General features: G+C 42.4%; 1 protein-coding gene across 2 annotated transcripts in view; it reads left to right on the plus strand.

Annotated features, from left to right (window-relative positions):
* Positions 1-447: 447 nt before the first annotated feature.
* The window catches only part of dstyk (dual serine/threonine and tyrosine protein kinase), a 28,321-nt gene continuing 5,709 nt past the window's right edge, over positions 448-23,059 (plus strand). For both annotated transcript variants that reach the window (XM_072666095.1, XM_072666096.1), the window contains exons 1-8: positions 448-1,631; positions 10,939-11,345; positions 18,421-18,891; positions 19,751-19,946; positions 20,594-20,832; positions 21,135-21,218; positions 21,690-21,866; positions 22,749-22,878. In XM_072666095.1, the coding sequence (XP_072522196.1) occupies positions 1,439-1,631; positions 10,939-11,345; positions 18,421-18,891; positions 19,751-19,946; positions 20,594-20,832; positions 21,135-21,218; positions 21,690-21,866; positions 22,749-22,878 (1,897 nt within the window). In that variant the 5' untranslated portion in view covers positions 448-1,438. The remainder of the gene's footprint in view (positions 1,632-10,938; positions 11,346-18,420; positions 18,892-19,750; positions 19,947-20,593; positions 20,833-21,134; positions 21,219-21,689; positions 21,867-22,748; positions 22,879-23,059) is intronic.

A 23,059-nucleotide genomic window follows, 5' to 3' on the forward strand; every position in this document is an offset into this window, starting at 1 on the left:
CATTGATCTTGAAATCTAATAAATAATAACTTTATTAGATTTTGTACTTAATATCTAAATAAAAGCTTATCTAGATATCTAGATAAAAGCTTTTTTAAAAAAAAAATATTCATTCATTCATTCACAATTCAGTCATTATTTATAGCTAGAAACATAGATAGATAGACGGATCACTTTATTAAACCCAGAGGTAAAGTCGCACATTACAGCAGCACAAACGACCAAAAATAGAGAGAACAGCAAAGATAAAAACCACAACAACAAAAAAAAACGTTTTGGGAAAGAAAGTCATTATTTTAAGACACTACTGTCATTATTAGGCAATCCTCGTCGTTGGGTTAATCTGTGAATTCCCCTCTGAGGAGTTTGCTCTTGTTTTGTTTATGTCAGTGATTTGACGCTGGACTACGTTTCCCATGCTGCACCGCGCAGGCCCAGCCTTCAAAACATCCCCACTGGCAGTGCGGCGCCCGGGCAGCGCTCAGCCTCCCTGATTTTAGACTTTGCAGTGATTAAGACATCATGTCCTGCTCAAAATAGGCCCAGTTCGGGTGCGTTTAGGGCTCAGCTCACTCCGGTGGGGGTTATAGCAGGGGTTAAATCCGCACACCCCGCCGCCGCTGGAGGAGGAAAGTCGTCCAGCTTGGAAAAATCTGCATCCCAGGATCTCGGGTTTCGCTCGGACTAACTCCGGACTGAAGGGCGGCTCGCCGCCGTAAAGGTTGTTTTTTTGGGGCGGTTAACAAGTTCTGACCTTCTCTAGGAGCTCGAAATTGCTTGTATTTTTGATTAATGGACAGTTGTGCTGAGAGCTACCCGACCGCCTCACTTCGCGTTGTTTTGGCTGTTGCAGGAACTTTGGCTAAAGCTAGCTTAGCTCCCCAAAGTTGGTGATATTGGGTCGTTTTGCGTTCCCACGCTGTTGAGGATTGGTGCTCGTATGCGGTGTAATTTTCCTCGGGGATTGTTTCTAGCCTCCTCGTGGTTTTTTCCACCCTCTCCCTCTCTTTCGCTTATGCCAAAAATACCTTTGTCAAGTCAAGTGATCCTCTAATCCGGGCCTGCTTGGCTTTTTTTTTCTTTGCTTTCCCCGCATTGCACTGGAACCCTTCCTCTGCCCCAGCTTCCCACTTCAACCCTCCATGCTTTTGATTCCTGGACGTTTGCACGAGTTTGCAGAGTGAAGCACCTCCGCGTAAAAGCCACAATGCAGCTGTGATGGAGAAATAGGGCGGCCTGGTGTGGGACAGATTCTCTACAGCCTTTGGTTCTACATGGAGGTTCTAACATAGAACCAGCAGCAGCAGCAGCAGCGGTTCCAATAACACCACCACACTACATACGGTCAGTCTGTGCGTGTGTATGTTCCAGAAGAGCAAGTGCTGCCCACCTCTCGTGCATGTGTGTGTGTGTGTGTGTGTGACCCATTGCCCACAGCATGGAGCCTAGTGGTCCTCAGAGATCTTCTCCTCTGGCCCGCGAGCTCACGCGGGTCTTTGGGAACCATAACAAGCACGCGACGCTGCTGAGGAGGAACCTGAAGGAGACTGAAGGGTTCTTCAGAGAGATGAGACACAACTACAGCAACGCACGAGCTTCAGCATCATCCACTACAGCAGCACTGGAAGCAGGTGAGAACCTAAACCCAGCTTGCAGAACACCCTGCTGCACTTGAAGCGTTAAAGGGGAAGTCCACCTGATCTCAAAATTCCCTGCAGAATTCAGTGATTCAGAACACATTCCTGAGGTTGTGCTGAGGTTCGGTGTGAAATTTTGCTTTATTGTGGAGAAATTTAGGACTCTGATTTCTTTACAGTGGGGGTGAATGGAACCAGGTGTCTGTTGCTATGATTACAAGGCAGATATGGCCATCAGACAGTTTATTCATAACCATTTGGTGTAATATGCTTCTCATATATGCAACATTATGTGATTATTAACATACTGTAGTGAGTTTTCCATTCACAAATTTGCTAATTTTATACCCCTACGGTTTGTAGGTGCCTCACATGTAGGTGTCTGTTATAATTACAGGTGTCAAAGAAGTTGTTTACAGAAATGACTGAGCAATATGTCTTTATTATATATATATATATATATATATATATATATATATATATATATATATATATATATATATATATATATATATATATATTTCTAAGCCTGAGGTTCATGGTTTCAATCACCATAGATTTCCACAGATTATAATGTAGAGTCTTTTGTAATGTGCACATTCCTAAAGTTGACGTCACACAGGCACAGGCGTCTCACTTCACGGTTACCCACCAAATCCTTCTTAGCAGCCCCCCCCCCCCCCCCCCCCCCCCCCAGGGCAAACAGTTCTGAAAGGACTGATGGTCGAACACGTGACTTTCACTTCAGCTGTGTCATCGCTCGTTCACAGTATCCGTCTCCATCACATTTTCCATGCTCTTCTTAAGAAATGGTGTAAAACAGGTGGATGGAAATCCCTGTTATGGCACAGAAGCTTTACATTTGCAGCGCTGACTGGTCAGGAATGGTCTGCGAGACCATTCAGTTACACCATATGATGAACTTATGTCTGATCTCTTTAGATCACGTCGTTCAGCATCTGAGCTGTTGAAGATGATCATGGCTGCGCTCACATTTGAAAGCTCTTTAAAGAAGCAGTTTTCTGAAAATTCAGTCTCATGTTTAAACCCTGCCCCCAATTCAGTCGATCAGCCAACCAGCCGAGACCTGTTTAGCGTCTGATGTGTGCTTCTTTAGTTTACAACGGGAGATGCTAGGCTGATGTTGCTAACAAACTCTGGACTTAGACTATCATCAGTCTCATCTCTGTAAACACAACCCTAAAAACATTTGGCTGTCGACTCGTCTCTTAAAAGTCGTCCAGATGTGTGTTCACAAATGGGTAAATGGGTGTGGTTTAGAACATGGTGTGACTTTCTTTAGTCTATAAACGTGAATGTAAACTGGGGCGGCAAAATGTCAAATCACAGTATTGATGGTTATTGTGACCGTGTACACCAGAATGTGTTTTTCGGAATAGCATTGACATCAGCAGCGCTTTAAGAACTAGCTGCATACAGTGTGTTTCATAGAAAGGGGGCGTCTATGTTAGTTCAGCCATGTCACTCCTCTGCTGCATTCTCTTCACTGGCTTCCTGTAGCTGCGGCCTGCATCAGATTCAAACCCCTGATGTTGGCCTACAAAGCCAAGAATGGATCATCCCCTCCGTACTTGATGGCGATGGTCAAAAGCCGATCTGCGCCAAGTGCCCTTCCAGCGTCAAGTACGGCTCGGCTTGACCTGCCATCCTTTAAGATTCACGGAAGAGAAGCGTCCAGGCTTTTTTCTGTGGTGGAACGACCCTCCCCTGGGTGTCCGAACAGCAGGGTCGCTCACTGTCTTAAAACACACACTGAAGACCCACCTCTTCCAAGAGTACTTGGGTGAAGTGTAGTGTGGGGTATCATGGTCTCATCTTTTTGCTGACTTTTGTATTTAGTATCGTTGAAGCTTATATGCTTATAGGATCTTTTGGATCCTAGTCTATACAAACTAGCTCTGGATATTTTCTGAATACTGAGCACTTTTGTAAGTCGCTCTGGAGAGGAGCGTCTGCTAAATGCCTTACATATAAATGTAAATGTGTATTCCTAGTGCAATAAAGGGTTTGTAGTACTGAAAATGCGGTCTTTCACTGTCCCTTCAGTAATGGAACCTTCCTGGTGCTATACAGAGCCCATTTAAGCTTTTCGAAGATTATTTAAATTGCCACGATTTTGCATAGAACCACTAGCTTTACCAGACTGATGTGTAACTGGGTTAAAAACCACCCGTTTTGAGCTCTGCAGTGTTTACTTGAAGCCATTTCCCTGAGCTGGGTGTGTGACAATGAACAGCTAAACCAGTTCTGCTGCTGTTTGGTTTTCTGCTGTGAAAGCGCCTCTTTTAAGGCCTCGTTTCTGAAGCGCTCTCTGTCTGCGCAGTTGCTGCTTTACAGGAACGTTCAGGGTTTGTGTTTGTCCATTTCTGCCTGTTTCTGATGCCTGTATTTAAACAGTAAACACTGTGTTTGATATGGTTGTCTCGTAGATTGAGGTGTGTCTGTCAAACCTGAGGTTATTCCACTTATTTTAAGACTGATTTTATTGAAAAATGAAATGCTGCTGTCGGACTAATGAGCTACATGGTCCTGCTGCATGTGTGTGCATTATGCTAAACAAGGTTATTAAGTGCTACAGTGATCAGGATGTTCATTGACCATCACTGGAATGGATATTGGATCTACAAGGTGACACACATTGCTGGATAAGTAGACTTCTGATTGGTGTAGAGGCCTGATATCTCGCTGCTGTTCAAAATAAGTCTCTGCTAACATTAAATAAACAACAGAAATGCCCACAAAGTGATTTACAGTGAAACAGCGTCACTGTAAAAGCTATGAGTGGATTAGTGGTTGGTGATGTTTGTATTCTGAAGACGCATTTCCACAGTAAAACGCAAGTAACAACGCTTACAGCTGGTCTCTGCACTGATAAGGTCCAGAGTTATTAATTCTTATGTAAGGCAGGTGTTTCTGAGGTGGACCTCTGAGGGTTGTTCAATGAGAGGCAGCGTCTGTTAGCAGCTGAGCGCTGGCCCTGGCGCAGGTTCTCTCTGATCTGTTCTCTGCTGTGTGAACGGTGGAAAATGGCCAATAGGATTTAGATTTCAGAAATAAGGGGCTTAGAGTTCCAGAACAAGGCTGTATTCACCAGCGAGGGGAACCAGCACAGCTCCAAAGTGTAGTCCAGGAGTGTTTGTTGGGCCTCACTGAACCAAACCCTTCCTGTAAGAGTAGCTGGAGTTAATCTCCTTAGACCAGCACTGTGACAGATCTACACTAGATTCAGTTAGTTGTTCTTACAAGTTCTTCTTATCAGGAAATAATGTTTCCATTTTTGGTGGTCTATATATATATATAAAAAAAAAATAAAAAAAAAAATAAAAATATATATATATATATATATATATATATATATATATATATATATATATATATATACACACACGCACATATTAGTAAAAAAAAATACTAATAATTGAATGGGTTATTTATTGGATAAATATTCTCTCTCACTAGGTTAGGTGGTGGTGTTTGGGTAACTCGTCTTCACGAATAAACCAAATTCAGTCCATGTTCTAGATCCCACATAATTGAGTCTATTAGAGAGCACCTTCTTCTGGTTTGAGAAGAGTGGGTGTTGGTGAAAGCCTTTTGTTTGTACCGTCCATCCTCCCACGTGGTCCCGTGTGGTCGCTTGTGGGGCTCCCGGCCAAACAAACGTGATTCAGAAGCTGATTAATGCGTTCTTAGCCTGAAGTTGCGGCACAAACAGGTGGCTGAGGGTTTAACAGTTTTAACAGCTGAGGAATTCTTGGGTAATTTGTAAACAAAGTTGAAATGAACCATTTACAGTTTTCTGTTCAGCTCCTCAAGAACTGTAGGCAGTGAAAGTAGAGTTTATCGGCCAGCTGACGTTTTTTAAATACTCCATAAATAGTTGATCAGTTCAGTGTATGAACTGCGCTCCCTTAGTTTAGACTGGAGCTATGAAGTTAGCGTAGCTAAGTCAAGGAAGCCTATTAGCAATGTGCTAAATCCTCTGTACGGTTTCAGAAACCACATAATCAAGATTACTGAACACTTTTTGAGGGGAGAGTGTGTGATGTGATGATTTAGCATCAAGCTAACTGGGGGGGTATAAGCTAACGTTACTTGTTGGCATACTTACCAAGCCACATGTCAGCTGACTGTGTTTGTGTTAAAAGGGGAAAACTGGGGAACTTAACCCGAAACTATCTTTAGAAATGTAATGCTTGAGTTCTGGAGTGGGGAACAGGGGGTCCTGCTCCTAACCTGACTAATTAACAAGTGAGTTGTATCAGGTGTGTGTTTTTGCGTGTTGGTGCTGTATCCATCAAACAGGGAGGGAGCTCTGCGGCGAGAGCGTGCGAGAGCACTGCAAACACTGTGAGCAGTAACAGCAACCTGTTAAAACCTGCTGTTTTTCAGGACCCCTGACTTAGATGTTTGATCAGTGGGATGTGTCTGCTGTTGCCGCAGCTGGGAGAAGTTCTTCTGGATGGTTTTTGGTCTGACCAGTCAGTAGGTTCTGCTGCAGGGATGCTCTAAATCGCAGTGGACAGATTTAGATTAGATTCAGCTTCGGCATTGCACGGTACAAGTACAGGACAAATATGGGATACATGCATATATACAGACAAGTAAGGGTGTGGAGGAATGTGAATCTTAGCTGTAGATCTAGATTCAGACGTGGGCCGATTCTGAATCTATTGGCACGTCCAAATAGATTTTCCAAGCTTTAATTAATAACCTAATGCTGACGGAACGCGAAAGGCAGAACTTGGAAGTGCTGAAGTGCAGCACCAGACCGCGTATGTGAATGTGTGCACATAACCGACAAGATGGATGAGCAAGAAGACTGGCAGTCGCATAGAAGCACATTGGCTCTTTTTGGCAGCAACTAGAACCTGGCGTTTTTTGTTAATGCCAGCCATTATTGCCAGGGATTTGAGTCCATATTCAGTCGGAGAGAACCAGGGCTTTCACGCTATGTTACACTCTTTTGAGCTGAGCAACCACAGCGTCCCAACTCGAAAATATTTTGCTGACGCAACGATTCCCTCTCTCTGCAACCAGACCAAAGCTGAAGTCCTACATGTGAAATGCTATGCCCACATGCTAAACCTGGCCGCTCAGTGAGTGCTCACTGTGTCAAGCCAACCTTCTAATTGATTTCCATTCATATTCATTCCATTTGTTTCATTAATAAGAGATATTGGAAGTAAATGTATTATGGATTGTTACAAATACTAATACAAATACTAATGCTTTAAAAGTACCAAGTAGAGTCACACAGTGAGGGAGATTCCTACCCCTCCAGACAAGTATAAAAGAAATAAATGCAGACAGGTAGGGGTTAATGAGGAGATAAATGCAGTGAATATAAAATACGCAGATACAGTGCAAACAAGACCAATAATGAAGTATGATTGAACAGTTATGTAAACAGTGTGATGATGGTTGAGGGAGTATTGGTGTCTTGGGGTTTAGGAGGGTGAAGGAAGCTATTTTTACCAGCAGGTTGCTGATGTGGCAGCTGAGGTTCCCGAAGTCTTCTCTGTGAGACATCCATGATGCAAATGTAAATGCACAAATGCAACAAATACAGCATCCAGAAAGCATCTGAAGACATACCTGCTGCACAGTGGCTGGAATAGTAGAGGTTGATGTACGTTCATGATCCCAATCACAATATTACTGATGCTTGCTAACTCACAGTACACCTGAAGTCTGTCTCTCCAAGCCCTTTTAGTCAGGTACCTGGTTAAAGCCCTCTCCACATGTGTCCGGATTGTTTTGAAAGTAGCTGTATGGACTGTTTTTTCCATCAGAAGCAGAGCAGTACCTGAGGCTGAAACTTGGACCGAAATACAACAAAAACTCCACTACAGTGCAGACCACCCACCTCAGACCACAGCATCTGCCACTACACTTGGCCCTGTTGACAAAGTAATATTACTTACATTTTTACTACATACGTACTAGACTATGCAATAATTAGTAATCTTTTCTAATATCTAGAGCATCTGTTTTTACTACGGTAATGAGAGTATAAAAGCATTAAAGTTTTCAGTCTCTCCCTTCGTTTTGGTGATGCTGAGTTTCTCGGCTCTACTCTGAAGTTTTTTTTTGTTGCTGTTTGCCGTTAAGAGTAAGAATATTTTTACCTGTCTGGTCATGTGCGAGTGGATTCTGTCCAGAATCCCGCTCTTTACTGAGCTCTCCGGCAGAAAAAGAGCCTCCGCAGGTTCAGGGTGGAGTTTCAAAAGCTGAGTCTATTCAGAGAAGGTTCTCAATCATTTAGGGGTAATTTAATACTGGAGTATTCGTTTATGTTGGTGTTCGGTTCTCTTTCTAGCATTTGGTGGCTTTGTTTTTATTTTACACCATAAAAGTGTTAGCCTAAACTACCATAACTGATCAGCAAAGGTCTTCCAGGGAGATGAACAGAGTTGTAGATAAGTCTAAAATGACTGCAAGTACACTATGGACAAAAGGTCTGGGACACCTGCCCATTCATAGTTTCTTCTGAAAAAAAAACAGTTATCCTGCTTTTGGTGGATTAAACAGTGTGTATCTCTACTGTCCAGGGAAGGCTTTTTACTAGATTTCTGGCCATTGCTGTGAGGATTTGATTACTCCTCATCTCAATCTCAATCATCACAATCTCATCTCAAACTCCTCCCAAAAAAAATCACCATGATGGATGGAGCACCATCATTACAGAGAATCCAGTTCCACTGCTCCACAGCTCAATGCTGGGGGTGCTGTATACTCCCCTCTCACCTACATCTGGTATTAGGCCTGGTGCCAGTAGGTTCATGTTTATCTGCTCCTGGGAAGTCCTATTCTATTGGCAGTACTTGTCTACCTGGACTAGATAAGCTGTGTAAATGTGCATTTGCATATCTTTCAGCAATGGAAGCAGCTTAAAGTAGCTGAATGCATTTGTTAGAATGGGACCTGATGAAAGAAGGTGGTATTTGAGTTCTTTTGGTCTGCTGAGTTCTGTTTTCTTCTCCTGCACGTGGATGGCCAAGTGCGGGTGCTACTTTTACCTTTGGGAGGCGCTGTGTGTGACTCCCCTTTCCAGCTTACTGGACTTGGAGGATTTGCTGGAACGTCTTTGTGAAGATGGCACAGATGCCACCTTCAGAGGTTCGTCGAGAGAGCTGTTTTGGCGGCAGAGAGAAACAGTGTATTAGTCGTAATGTTTTGACTCATTGGTGTGTGGGTGTATAGAGACTTAAAGCTGATCCTAGATCAGCTTCAGGGCGCAGATTCCTGCTTCCTTGGCGCTAAAAATTGCCTGTTAGATGTGGAGAGAAAATCAGGTGTTTGGGTTTGTGGTCGAAAAATACTGCTGGAGGAGAATACACAAGCTAATCACGAGAACTGAACACACACACACACACACATATACAGAGTCTGTGTTCTAGGCCTGTCTGTGACCCTGATCATGGTGGCTTTTGACCTCTGCACTGCTGGGTCAGTGAGTGTTACTCCAGCCTGTGGTCCCACGCTGCTCCAGGACGTTTCATACTGTTTTTCTGACTGGGAGACTGCAGCTCCATCTCCTTCTGCTCTAAATACGGCTGAACCAATATTTATCTGTGTTGGCTGCTCTTTAATTAATGATACAGTCTGTGAGAATGAGTATGTGGATCATATGAGCATTATAAAGGATTATAGCGCACCCTCTATGCTTCCTGTAGTGTACTACAGTGTATCAGAATGAGTGTGTGGATCGTATGAACAGTAAAGAGCATTATATAGCACCCCCTGCACTTCCTGTAGTGTACTACAGTATGTCAGAATGCGTGTGTGGATCAGAAGAACAGTGTAGAGCATTATATAGCGCCCCCTTCACTTCCTGTAGTTTATCGGTTTGTAAAACCATTTTTCCCCTCTCAAGATGGAAAGGCCAAAATTGGAAAGGTGAAAAATATTTGGTGGGACTTTCCCTCTGAAGCATTCACATGGTGACTAAAATACTGGCAGGTGCCTGGACTTGTTTTACCATACACGCACACACAGGTATAATCAGCCATACTCGCTGACCAAGAAAACGGCCAATCACAATGCTCTGCACTACAATAAAGCATCCATCACAGTCACTGTGAGGCTATAACCCATTACACAGAGAGGCTGAATGATGAGCAGTTGTTTTTCTCCCCATAATTACACACCACATGGATAATTAACCCCTTCCTGCAAGGTCCTTAATGGTGGTGTATGGGAACAGTACTGGTTAAATTTGTGTTTGCTGGTGTAAATGTTCCCAAAGAGTGGGTAATGTTTTATTATTATTATTATTTTTAACCATGATTTTACTGCTGTGTAAAAGGTGGCAATGCTTTGGTTCTTGTTGGATGCACTGTTTTTTTGTTTGTTTGTTTGTTTGTTTTGTTTTGTTGTTTTTTTTACCCACAGTGTGAGATTGGCAAAAGCTTATTGTTCTTGTCAGAGATAAAACATGATACACACCCTCTAAACAGTACGCCTGGTGTGTGTGTGTGTGTGTGTGTGTGTGTGTGTGTGTGTGTGTGTGTGTGTGTGTGTGTGTGTGTGTATGTGTATGTGTGGTAGATCATAGCTTGTGTAACCCCACAATGACTCAGCAAAAGCAGGGATTATGACTATTTCCAGTTAATAACCAAGATGAATGAGGGGTGTGTGTGTGCGCACCAGTATAGAGTTGGATGATAAAGTGAAGGCCTAAGGAAACACCCTGAGGGCAGATATTGAGTAGCCCAGTAAAACATCCAGTCTGTGATTTTTCTGGTCAGTTTTTGCAGACTGTTCTGGTTTTTGTATCAAAATCCAACTTCAGCTTTAAAACAGGACTTACGTTTTAATAGTTATTTATTATTAGCCTGGCACAGGGTAACTCGTGATGTGTTGTGGAGACCAGTGGGCATTTATGTGTGTATTAGTCTGAAACGGCATAAGGTAAGTACCCAGTTACATAAACATCAATTATATTAAAGCGATAGTTCAACCATGAGTTCAGTTTCTATTTTTAGCATTTCTACTATACCGTACCGCACTGGGGTATAAGCTTCCATTACTCGCTAGCTACATTAGTCTAGTAGCTCCAGTGGTAATTGGTGGGGTATAAGCTTCCATTACTCGCTAGCTACATTAGTCTAGTAGCTCCAGTGGTAATTGGTGGGGTATAAGCTTCCATTACTCGCTAGCTACATTAGTCTAGTAGCTCCAGTGGTAATTGGTGGTGTATAAACATTCATTATTCGTTAGCTACGTTAGCCTTGTAGTTTAAAATATCTCTCTCTCTCGTACGCCCTCTCTCCAGGTCCGCTCAGCTGCATCTCATTCCCACGGCAGGAGGAGGAGTACCTGCACAGCATTGTGGGTAGTGTGCCCTACATCCTAGTATTTGGACAGGACTGCCCCGCCCGCTATCAACTTCTGAACTGCCTGCTAGGTGAGAGGCTCCTCCCCCTGGGCGCTGAGCTGGGTGGGGCCTGTGGACCAGAGGGCGGGGCCTGTAAGAGGAGGAAGCTGTGTTTCACGCACGGCCGGCAGACGCGACTCAGCCTGGCACTGCCCGGGCAGTACGAGCTCGTCCACCAGCTCGCGGCCCACTGTGGCCGCTGGGACACAGTCCCCCGACAAGACCTGGAGATCCAGGAAGAGTGTGAGGATCCTGCGCATCGATTGGCTGAGCTGGAGATCACACTGCATCACCCACTACTGCAGGTATGGAATTGTGGGAAATGTAGTTCTGTGGGTTTATCACACACAACTAAGCATATGTCTGGTCATTTGTAAGGGCCTGTATTGCTTATTAAACGGCTAAGATGCACTACATGGACAAAAGCAGTGGGACACCTGCTCGTATATTGTTTCCTCCGTAATGAACGGTAGTAAAAAAGAGGTTATCCTGCTTTTATTGGACTAACTGTCTCTACTGTCCAGAAAAAAGGCTTTCTACTAGATTTTGGAGCATTGCGGTAAGGATTTGGTTGCATTCCGCAACAAGCTCGTTAGTTGAGTATCTTGGAAGATTACCTAATTTTCTGCTTTCCTACATATTGAATCAAGCACAATTATTCCAGAGAACACAGTTCTGCTTCTCCCTAGCTCAAATCTGGGGAGCCCTTTTATCCCTCTAGACCACACCTGGCATTAGGCATGGTGCCAATGGGTTCATGTTTATCTGCCCCAGAGTGCCCTGTTCTATTGGCAGTACTTCTCTACAGGATCTAAACAAGGTGTGTGTGTGTGTGTGTGTGTGTGTGTGTGTGTGTGTGTGTGTGTGTGTGTGTGTGTGTGTGTGTGTGTGTGTTTGCACATCGAATCAATGTGTGCAACTTGAAGTAGCTAAGTGCATTTATTAGAAGGGGTGTCCACAAACATTTGGTAACAGGCAACACTTGAGTCAGCATTTATGGTTAAACGTGAAAAGTGATGCATGTGAAAATCTTACATCATCAGACAGTGTCAGCTATTTTGCTATTTTTGTTACACAAGGAATTGTAGTGGCTCAACTTTAACAGGATTTCTGCTCCAGTATGTGTTCACACTGAACCCTCGGACCAGTTAAATACCCGGGGAACAGTAACTCTGTGTGAAGTGACGAGTAGTCATTTAATTCCGCAGGGGTTTCCTCCCCCACCCAGCGCTGCTACAGTGAGTTCCTTGGTCTGTCCGGTCAGGGTCAGCAGAAGGAGTGGTGCTTTCAAACACTCAGTGTTTGTCTAGTTACTACACAGTGCGATAGTGAGCTCCATTCATCTGTACACGCCAGCGCACACACACTCACATACGCAGCCTGGCAGGGGGAGCGCCTTTTCAGTATACACCATGGCCAAACGTTTGCGGACGTTCCTTCTTCTAATAGATGCATTCAGCTACTTGAAGTTGCGCCCATTACTGGCACAGATGTGCAAATGCACACACATAGCTTGTCTAGTCCCTGTAGAAAAGTATTGACAATAGAATAGGACTCTCTGGCAAAGGTGTCAAAAGTATTGACATTCATTACTCCAGTAGAAGTGTAGATACTAGGGTTTAAAAAGAAGTTAAAATATTAACTTAAGATTTTTACTCAAGTAAAAGTGTAAAAGTACTGGTTTCAAAACTACTTAAAGTAATATAAGGAAAACAAATGCAAACAGTGTAGGCTGCACCACAAGGGCCTATAGTGCACTACCACACCTCCCTAATTTTTTTTTTCTAAAAACCAAAATGACTATTATGTAAACTACTATTGAAATGTAAATGTTGAAAGATGTCGGGATGCACTAGGCTGCCTGTTTCAGCTACATATATACCCATTGAAAATGAATGGATTTTAGTAATATCAAAGATATAAAAGGAGCATCTCTGTGTACTACTGAGCATTAATGCGTGTTTCATGGAGCGAAAAAAAAAGAGGAGTGGTTGCCTGGAAGTATTGTAATGGTGCATAAAGTTCAGAGGCATGTTATCAGTAACCTTTTATTGGAATGTAAATGTGGTGCTTAATTGGGACATTTCACTCACATCTCACATTTCATTTCACATCTCTTGATTTGAGTTCTCTTGATTCTCTGCCACAGACATCTTCATACTAGGCTACATATAATGTAGAATAGAAAGTACAGATAATTGTGTGAAAATGTAAGCAGTAGAAGTAAAAAGTCGGCTGAAAAATAATTACTCCAGTAAAGTATAGATACCAAATACCAAACTAAAGTGGTATAAAGCTGTGGAGCATTCTCTGGAATGATGGTGGGTGGTGAGCGTCCAACATCCTGACCTCACTAACACTCTTGTCGCTGAATGCAATCAAATCCTCACAGCAATGCTCCAAAACCTAATAGAAAATCTTCCCTGGGTAGTAGAGACTGTTACTTCAGTAAAACAAAAGCTGGATAAACTTGCATGACCCCACGTTCACAATCAGTGTAGGATCTTGTACGTTGTTGTGTAGGTTCTATGCTGACATGAATGTTGTGTCTTGTAGGCTCCATGCTGATGTAGGGATATGGTGTTGTGCAGGTTCAACACTGATGAATGAATGGTCCTGGTCTCTCTCTCTCTCTCTCTCTCTCTCCCTTCCCCCCGTAGGCCACAGTCCTCCTTATGTAACTTCTCTGGTCTCCTTTTGGTCTGGTGGGTTTCACATGACCATCTCAAAGTGAAAATACCCACCAACATTGCCATGGTGATGGTATCTCCATGGTGACTAGATGTTCTTGCCCGGGGGTTTCACTTAGAAATACTTAATGGATGTTGTCACGGATGACTTCATTAGTGTTTGTTTGTCTGTTCTGAGAAATTAAAGCAGAAAGCTGAAGAGCTGAGCTGAACTGCAGGGCTTATTCAGTATGGACTGAGTGAAGTGGATCTGAGAGGCTGTAGTTGCCATTGAGGCAGTATGTGTACGGTGGTTCTTGTTCCTTTAATGCAAATGAACCCAGACATGACTCAATGTTTAACTTGACAGCACATTGTTAACTCCTTGTTTGGCTCCACCCTTTCTGTGCATGACCTAATAATAACAGAAAGAATCAAAGTAATGATTTATTTTCTTAATATTTTAGCTTTCTTTTAATAAATGCTAAATAAACAAAGTTATGACCTGCTCACTAAATGTAACAAAAATACCTTTTGTCAGCATTTCCACTTAATAATGTCAAAGTAATCAAAAACTTGGGGCAAAATAATAAAATCAGTGACTTGTATTCTGTCCTGCTGTGACTCTTAAGACCACGCTGACCACACCATGAGACCTCATTATATAAACAATCACTTTATTTATAAGATTTGGATTGCTTTCAGCGATTAGCATTCGCGAGGTTAGGATGTTGGATGATCACTGCCCCACCTCATCCCCAACGTCCCAAATAATCCCAAAAGAATTGGGGAAGGTGCTTCATACCCCTCTAGCCCACACCAAGCATTAGGCATGGTGCCAATAGGTTCATGTTTATTTGCTCCAAAGAGTCCTATTGTATTGGCAACACTTCTCTACAGGGACTAGACCGTCTGTGTCAGCAATATGTGCAACTTAAAGTAGCTAAATACATTCATTAGAAGGAGTGTCCATAAACGTTTGGACACATGGTGTGTGTGTGTGCAGGTGGATGCTGCTGGATTGTGGTGTTTTTTCTCAGTAACTCTCACAGCTGTGTGATTTTCACAGCGGCACTCTGAGTAAAGCCAAGCTGATCTACACACCACAGCGCTAATGAAGGGACACACACTGAGACACACACACCAAACACCCTGCTAATAAAGCTGAACACACTGTCAGAGGGCACAGGCATTCCTGAGTGGGGTACTGACAGATTACAGTCATTCCTATACATGCACTCACACGCGCACACACACACAAACAGAGCCTGAACTGAAAGTCTGATGCTTCGGCTTATTTACTTTTAGTTCCCTAAACAGCTGTTCTGTAGATGGTTTTTAACATTTAAATGAGATGTGTGAAGAACCTTTCTAAAGTTCTCTAAAGAGCCCATATTCTACATATTTCTATAGCACACCACACCACACACCACCTCTTGACTGTACTTGCAGAAATATAGGTTACTACGGGGACCAGTATCCTGCTGCCTTTCCCACTGTCTGCGGAAAAGGAAGCTCGAAAGCTGTGGTAGCCAAGCTACGCTAAAAGCGACCTGTCTTCAGCTAGCTAACTGCGCTAAGCTGAGAGGTCAGCAGCAGTTTCTAGTCTCTGAAATAATTACAAAAATAAATAAAATGTTACAGTGCTAAAAACAAGGCTAGGCTCTTCTATGCTATGTTGCTCCTCCACAGTGCTGTAAAGCTGCCAATCAGTGGAGAGCTCCTCATACTATTCACAAGCCCTCTGTAAAAGGAAATTCAGCAGGTTAATTTTGGAGGTAAAAAAAGCAGGGTGGTAAACTGCCTTGTTAAACAATATCTGAGCATTTCAGCATGTAATTGATTGGTATCACTGTTTACCAACATCAGTCCCATTTATACATGAAACAACAAATTAAAGCACCAATATGTAATTTTTTTTTTCTTACTTTAGCTTGTCCAGAAATTCATGTGTATAGCTTGTCCTATAGTGGTGGCTCAAAGCACATCTTTCACTTCCTGACTGAAGAGGGAGCCCAGGCCAATTCTTGCATACTGCTGCTTTAACTACTCAATAAATGCATCCCGTGTCACCTTTTAAATGGCTTCACTGTCTAGGACTTTATACAGAACCCTGTGTGTGGGTTGCTGTTTGTTGGGAGATGGTTTTGTTTGTGCAGATCAGCGCTGCTTCTGGCAGAAATGGGAATCCCCTCGAAACTGAAAGTACAGCTGTATTTTACATCTTCAGTTCAGTTGAATAATTCCCAAGTAATAAACACCGTAGAACAGATCTACATAAACCTTTTCTAGGAGTTGTTTGAGTAGCCTGAGCTGACCGCTCATGCTGTAGCTAAGAAGAACTGGAGGTATTCGCCTGTGATCAAGCATTGCGTAGTTCTGGGGCTGTGGCGCAGAAGACTGCCTGTCTGCAGGACTTTAGCTTCTGGTTGTTTGGCAGTAAAAGTTGAAATTTTCTCAAACAGTGCTATAGTTCTGTGTGAAAGCATGTCCTGATCCTGCTGACCTCCACTCACTCTCAGAGGCTGCTGGATTTGGAGCTGCATCCATGCTGTGATTTGATCGCAGGACCTGGTGATGACAAGTTTAGGAAACAAAGAAATCTGAACAGAATATTGATCATTATTGATTATTACTGTTTAAAATGTTACATATTTACCATATACTGTGTATACACATAACCGCACCAGGCGTGTGTGTGTGTGTGTGTGTGTGTGTGTGTGTGTTTTTTTGTTTTTTTGTTTTTTTTTGAGAGACCAGTTGTGGTTGGCTGCGCTGTGTTTGAAAAATTTAGGGCATTATGGGTGCTGTAGTGGGCAGCGCTCTCTGATTGGTGGAGAGTGAAGGCTTGCAGGCCATCTTTGTTCCAGAGGGTTCCGCTGTTGTTTTGTCAGAGACGGCACTGACTGACTCTTTTGTGCTCTTTCTCACACACACTCGCTCTCTCGCTTTCTTTAACTCTGTCTCTCTATGATTCCCCCTGCCAGGATTTTTACTTTTTAAATTAATAGCACTATTTCATTATTTGTGATTCATAAATCATTGCTGTCCTATAGAAAACATGTATCTCCAAAATGATGACTTGACAGGAGAAGGCTAAAATGTTCTTAACTTTGAATGAATGGCAATATAAAATATAAAGCAATTCTATTGGTCTTTTTGTCCAGACTTATTTACAGTGTACAGGGCAGCTACAGGGTTCCAACCATGGAGAAAACAAAATATATTTACTTTTTTCTTTTTTCTTTTTTTCCATCTGTGTTATTAATAATATGCACCATATTAAAAATACTAATCATTGTATGAAAGTACTTTAGCTTTTAAAGTTTGCAGCTGATAACTATGGAAATACGTGTATGGCAATGAAATACATGCCCAAAAATCCAATAGAAATGGATTCAATTAATGTTCTAGAAAATAAATGCACAAATATTTTAGCTGTTTTTCAAAGAGCAGCATCTAATGATTAATAGAAATTAATACCTCTTATTTAATACAGAGGTTATTAAGCTTCAGTGTAACTGTAATGATTAATATCTAAATAGGCTATACTGCCCCCAGTTTATCATTTCTGTGGCGTCTCTCATTCTGCTTTCTAAGTTCCCACGAGAACTCTGTGATGTTGATGATTGATTAGGGGGGTTGTTTTTGTTTCTCGTACAGTTTAACCTCAGCATCGGAGACTCCAGACTAGCAGCGAGTGGCTAATGCAAGAGAGCTCCTCGGTGGCTAAGAGAAAGTTAGGAGTTAGCATGGCTTACACTTAAAGAAGTAGTCTGAGTTCACTTTCCTCTCCACACACCTGCTCAGGTTACAAGGTTACACCTCTTTAGTCTGGGGTTTCCTTGTAATCTCAGACGGGGGGTAAATACGAGCTATGGGTAACCGAACGGTTAGTCATTCTTCACGGCCCGTGTGTTCGAATGAACATAAATATCTCACCTGATTGAGAGTAATGAGTCCTCTAGGATGCGGCAGATTCGCCAGCATGTTAATAATCGGGTGCGTCACTGCTGTTGACTATAAAAGTGTGATTTTTATTTATTTATATATATATATATATATTTATTATAACCGTTCTTACAGACTTCATTCTCACTCTTTTATTTATTTATTCAGAGATCTCTTAAGGTGGAAAAATTACGCTCCATTTTAGTATCAATTTGAGAAAAGAAAGAAATGGTATGGTGACCTCTTATTTTATCTGTATTATTACTGTCCTTCATATAACAATAATAATAATAATAGTGCATTTATGACTGACGCAGTATGAAAATGCACAGTCTAAACCTAGATATGGCAACCTTTGCATTTTAACTGTAGATTACATTTTACTGTAAACTATCTGCATGCTTTGACACCTGATTCAACTCTGCTTTCCAGTGACATCACTAATTAAACAATAATAAAAGTTGGAAAATGCAAAAAAATATTGCGTATATATTGCATATTACATTGTGATGTGTGCATTATCAAATGTTATTACTTTGTTTTATGTTAAATATGTAAATAAATAATGTCAATGTAAATATGGATCGTTTTGCTAGGAATATTCCTGGATCTTTTTTGGATTTTCTGGATTTGTGGGACTACAAATCTATATTTAAAAGGCATATATAAATATGTAAAATACATAAAATGTATATAAAAGCTGTTATGAAGCTTTGTTGACATTTTCTTTTTTTTCTTTTTTTTTCCCTCTGTCTTACAGGAGGCTAAGATCATGGTGGTTCCATGTGCAGGGGTGCAGCCTATAGAGCAGGTATTGGCCGAGTGCACACGGAACACTCTTCCCATCATCCTCTACGCCCTCAGTCAGGATTCTGTTACCCCAGAGCAGGCGGCAGCTCTTCACAAGGTCCATGAGGCCCTTCCATACCCAGTCTGTTTCGTCCGGGTTTCCCCTCCGGGAGATTCTGGAACCACTGACCGCGGATCACTCCATAAACAGCTGGCTGCCCTGAGTCTTCTGTCCAGCAGTTCGGGGAACTGTGCCTGTGGTGCTCCTTCACAGACCCATGGAACAGCTGGGAAACCTCAGAGTGTTCTGGGAGAAAGCCTGGAGCGCCTCCATCGCCTGTTGGTTCCTTTCGCTCGACAGGTGCTCACTGGCCAACAGGTGGAGGCTGCCAACCGCCTCAACGCCCTGCACTGCCGCTGCCTTGACCTCTTTATCAACCAGGTAAGACAGAAAGTGGACCCTCAGAGATTTAAGGCACACCTGTAACATCTGAGAGGGAACCCACAGAGGAGTGTGAGGCACACCTGTAAAACATAAGTGGGCTCTCAATAAAGTTAAGGTATACCGATAACACATTGAAGGGAAGCCACAGTAGTGTGTGAGGCACACCTGTAACATGTAAAAGGAGACCCTCAATAGAACCTTAGGGCACACCTGTAACGCATGAAAGGGAACCCACAGTAGAGCGTGAGACACACCTGTAACATATAAAGGTGGACCCTCAATAGAGCCCTGAGGCACACCTGTAATGACCACAAAAACTGAAACCCATGAGGCACACTTGTGGCATTATTAAGATTACCACAATGCACCCTGAGACATGCCTATAAGGCACGCCTGTAACAAATGACATGGGCCCATAATATATCCCTGAGACCCACAAAATTCAGTAGACCCATAATACACTACAGAGGTACATCTGTAACAAATGTAATAGGCTCATAATACACCCCTGAAGTATTAACTATAAAGGGTTTGTAGAGTGAACTATCGTTATGCTATAAATTAAGGACTGTTGGGGCAAAAAAATCTAATTTCCACAATTTTTCTTTTAACCTTAATTGAGTCCATCAGTCAGGACATCTGTATTCAAATTGTGCTTCTCTTATGCACTGCATTTGCCAAGCTGATGTTCATTAAAATTTAATACCCCAAATAGCAATGTGACCCAATTTACTTTTTTTGGTAGAAGAAATGTTATCTATTAAACACAATACAGAAGTAATTGTGGTACAGTTTGTTAGTGTTATTGTAGTTGTTTTGTTTGTTTTTTGCTGGCTTAATGTTGTTATTTGTGCAGGCGTTTGACATGCAGAGGGACCTGCAGATAACCCCTCGGCGGCTGGAGTACACGCGGGAGAAAGAGAGTGAGCTTTTTGCCTCCCTCATGGCCATCGCCAACCGCAAGCAGGAGGAAATGAAGGAGATGATTGTGGAGACACTGAGCACCATGAAGGAGCAGTTGCTGGAGGATGCCGCCAACCTTGAGTTCACAGGTTAGGACACTGCCACCCCCCCTCCACTGACCCAATACCCAATACAGACCCAACACTACCTCAAAAAGGATTCAATACAGACTCAACACTGACTTAATAGGGATTCAAAGCAGACTCAGCACTGACTCAACACCAGCTTAATAGGGATTCAATGCAGATTCAACACTGACTTATAATTATATTTATTTATATATATATATTGTTATGAAATTAAAATAAAATTATAATATAATTTTTATTATAATTTTCCATAACAATATATATATATATATCCTAACTATTTTATTTATTTTATTTTATTTTATTTTATTTTTTTATTTTTTTATTTTTTTTAAAAAGTAGCACACATACTGCCACTATGCATGGAAAAACAAGATACACACACACACACACACACACACACACATTAGAACACAGTCAAAAGAACAACTGCTAAAGTGAGGAGCAACTTTCAGAGAGCAGAATGAATAACTGATCAGTTGAGTGTTTCTGTAAGAAAGTATATTTGGATGTGGTAAAATGTGTCCCGCGGGGGGAAGGAGATAATTGGCAACTCGTGGCTCCAGTCGACGACTTCATAGAAGCTCAATTCAGCTGATTAGACTGTTGCAGTATGAGTGATTTTTTTTTTCCTCCTTCTCGTCCAGATATTATAGTGACCCCAAATGGAGAGCCGGTCACCACTAAGGAGATAAAGTCGTGTATCCAGCAGATTCAGGAGCTGATCGTGGTCCGACTGAATCAGGCTGTGGCCAATAAGCTAATCAGTTCGGTGGACTACCTGAGGGAGAGCTTTGTTGGGACACTGGAGAGATGCCTCAGCAGCCTGGAGAAGTCCACAACGGACTCCTCCGTTCATAACGTCACCTCCAACCACCTCAAACAGGTACGCTGCACACCTAACTGACAGCATTATGTTATTGCAATCCAAAAGTAGAGACAGTCAGAAGTTTATTATTTATTTTGTATTGGACACTGAAGCTAGAGAGTTAATGTTGCCAACAAGTAATAAAAGCTTTTGGAGACTACTTGGCATGCTGCAAACTACATGCCTGAATCACCACACTCTCCTCAGGTGTAATCAGTAATCTCCAATGCGCTGTTTGACTCATTGCTATCTAGAACACGTACAAGTGATGCTGAGTGGTTTAATTATACTGCCGTTCCTGTTTGTGTTCGTCACCCCAGATCCTGAACGCTGCATATCACGTGGAGGTGACGTTCCACTCTGGATCTTCTGTTACACGCCTGGTCTGGGAGCAGATCAAACAGGTACAACCAGTGCATCTGTACTCTTAAGTCTCTCTTAGATCACACGTGTGCAATAGAAGCAATTATAGATCACACAGGTACAACGGCAGCACCAAGCCTTGAATCCCTAAAAGTCTGTAGTTCTCACAGGTATAATCCACACAGGAACAGTAGCAACAATACGTTTTCAGTCAGTAGGTCTCGTAGGTACAAATGCAGAGATGTTAGATGATTAACTTGGTTCTAGATCACATGGGTACCAAAGTAGCTTGGCGAAGGTATAGATCCTATAGGTCTAACAGCAGAGCCAAGTCTTCAATAGATCTCCTAGGTATGATAACAACATAAGCCCTTTGCAGGTACAACACAAGTGTACATTCTTCAATGCGTTATAGATCACACAAGTACAACAGCGGCCCTGATGTTTCAATTATCTCTCTCTCTCTCTCTCTCTCTCTCTTTCTCTTTCTCTTTCTCTTTCTCTTTCTGTAGATCATCCAGAGGCTGACGTGGGTCAATCCTCCGGCGATAACTCCAGAGTGGAAAAGGAAAGTTGCTCAGGACGCTATTGAGAGTCTGAGTGCAGCAAAACTGGCCAAAAGCATCTGCTCCCAGTTCCGCACTCGCCTCAACAGCTCTCACGATGCTTTTGCTGCCTCTTTACGCCAGGTAATCCTGAAAAGTTATTATAATTGCCTTTGTAACACTATTAAAATATAACTGTTTTAGCCATCGGTCACATTTTAGCCATTATTATTGAGGCAGGAATTGTAAGGCCTAGATCACTGCTGTTAAGGACAGGTTCTGCACATTACAGGCTGCAGGCCTTTTGTTTGGGTTTATTTTCAGAACGGGTGAGCCAGCTGCTCTTACAGAACTCCCAAGAAACAAGGCGTGACATTCACCCTGAACACCCTGTTCGACTCAGAGTTTGATCAGGAGAGAGAAAGACAGACAGACAGACTGACCGACACAGAGAAAGATAAAAGAGCTAGCGAGAGAGAGGGGAAATGAGAAAAGGGACAGTGAGTGAGTGAGGGAGAGAAGGGTGGGGGTGAAAGAGCGAGCCAGCTGCAGATTATGTTCACACATGACCAACAATGTGATTTTGATTATTAATAAAAAGCCTCTTTATTTGAGAAGGAAAGCGCAGAACGAGTAGCTCTGCTGTAATTAGCAACAAAATAAACACGACACTGCAGAGAGGGGGTGGGAATCTCTGCGGAACTCGCTATACGATATCACTGTGCTTGATCTGTGATATTTTTAGTGTTGCAATATGACATCTTGATTTATTGCGTTTTTTCTCGGAAGACATAAAAAATGTATATGTATATATGTTTACTTATATATCTCGTCACTGTCCTGCAAAAACCATGGATCTCCATTTTTGCAGTTTTTTCAATTTTGGACCATTTGAATCTGGCAGTTCTTTACATTTGGTCAGAATTTCATGAAGACCATTTTTGTGTACAGTGACTATATATAGTAAATGTGTGTATAATGTAGAAGTAGTACTAATAATAAGTATGTGTATGTGTATGTGTGTAGTTGGAGGAGGGTCATACAGGCCGCTTGGAGCGGACGGAGGATCTGTGGCTGCGAGTGAGGAAAGACCATGCCCCCCGACTAGCACGACTATCACTGGAGAGCAGATCTCTCAGAGATGTCCTGCTGCATGGTGAGAACCCACTCCTGCATTTTTCCCCCTGAGTATTAAGCTGTAATTTAGTGGGTTTAGGTTTCAGTCTGATCAGAAACCAGAGTAGAAATCCTGATTCCCAGTCTGATTCTTAGGAGATAAACTGTGTAAACCGAAGCAATATTGAATGGAATGTCTCAAAACGTCCACAGAGACTTGT

This window comes from Salminus brasiliensis, chromosome 21 (assembly GCF_030463535.1).
Source record: "Salminus brasiliensis chromosome 21, fSalBra1.hap2, whole genome shotgun sequence".
NCBI classification, from domain to species: domain Eukaryota; kingdom Metazoa; phylum Chordata; class Actinopteri; order Characiformes; family Bryconidae; genus Salminus; species Salminus brasiliensis.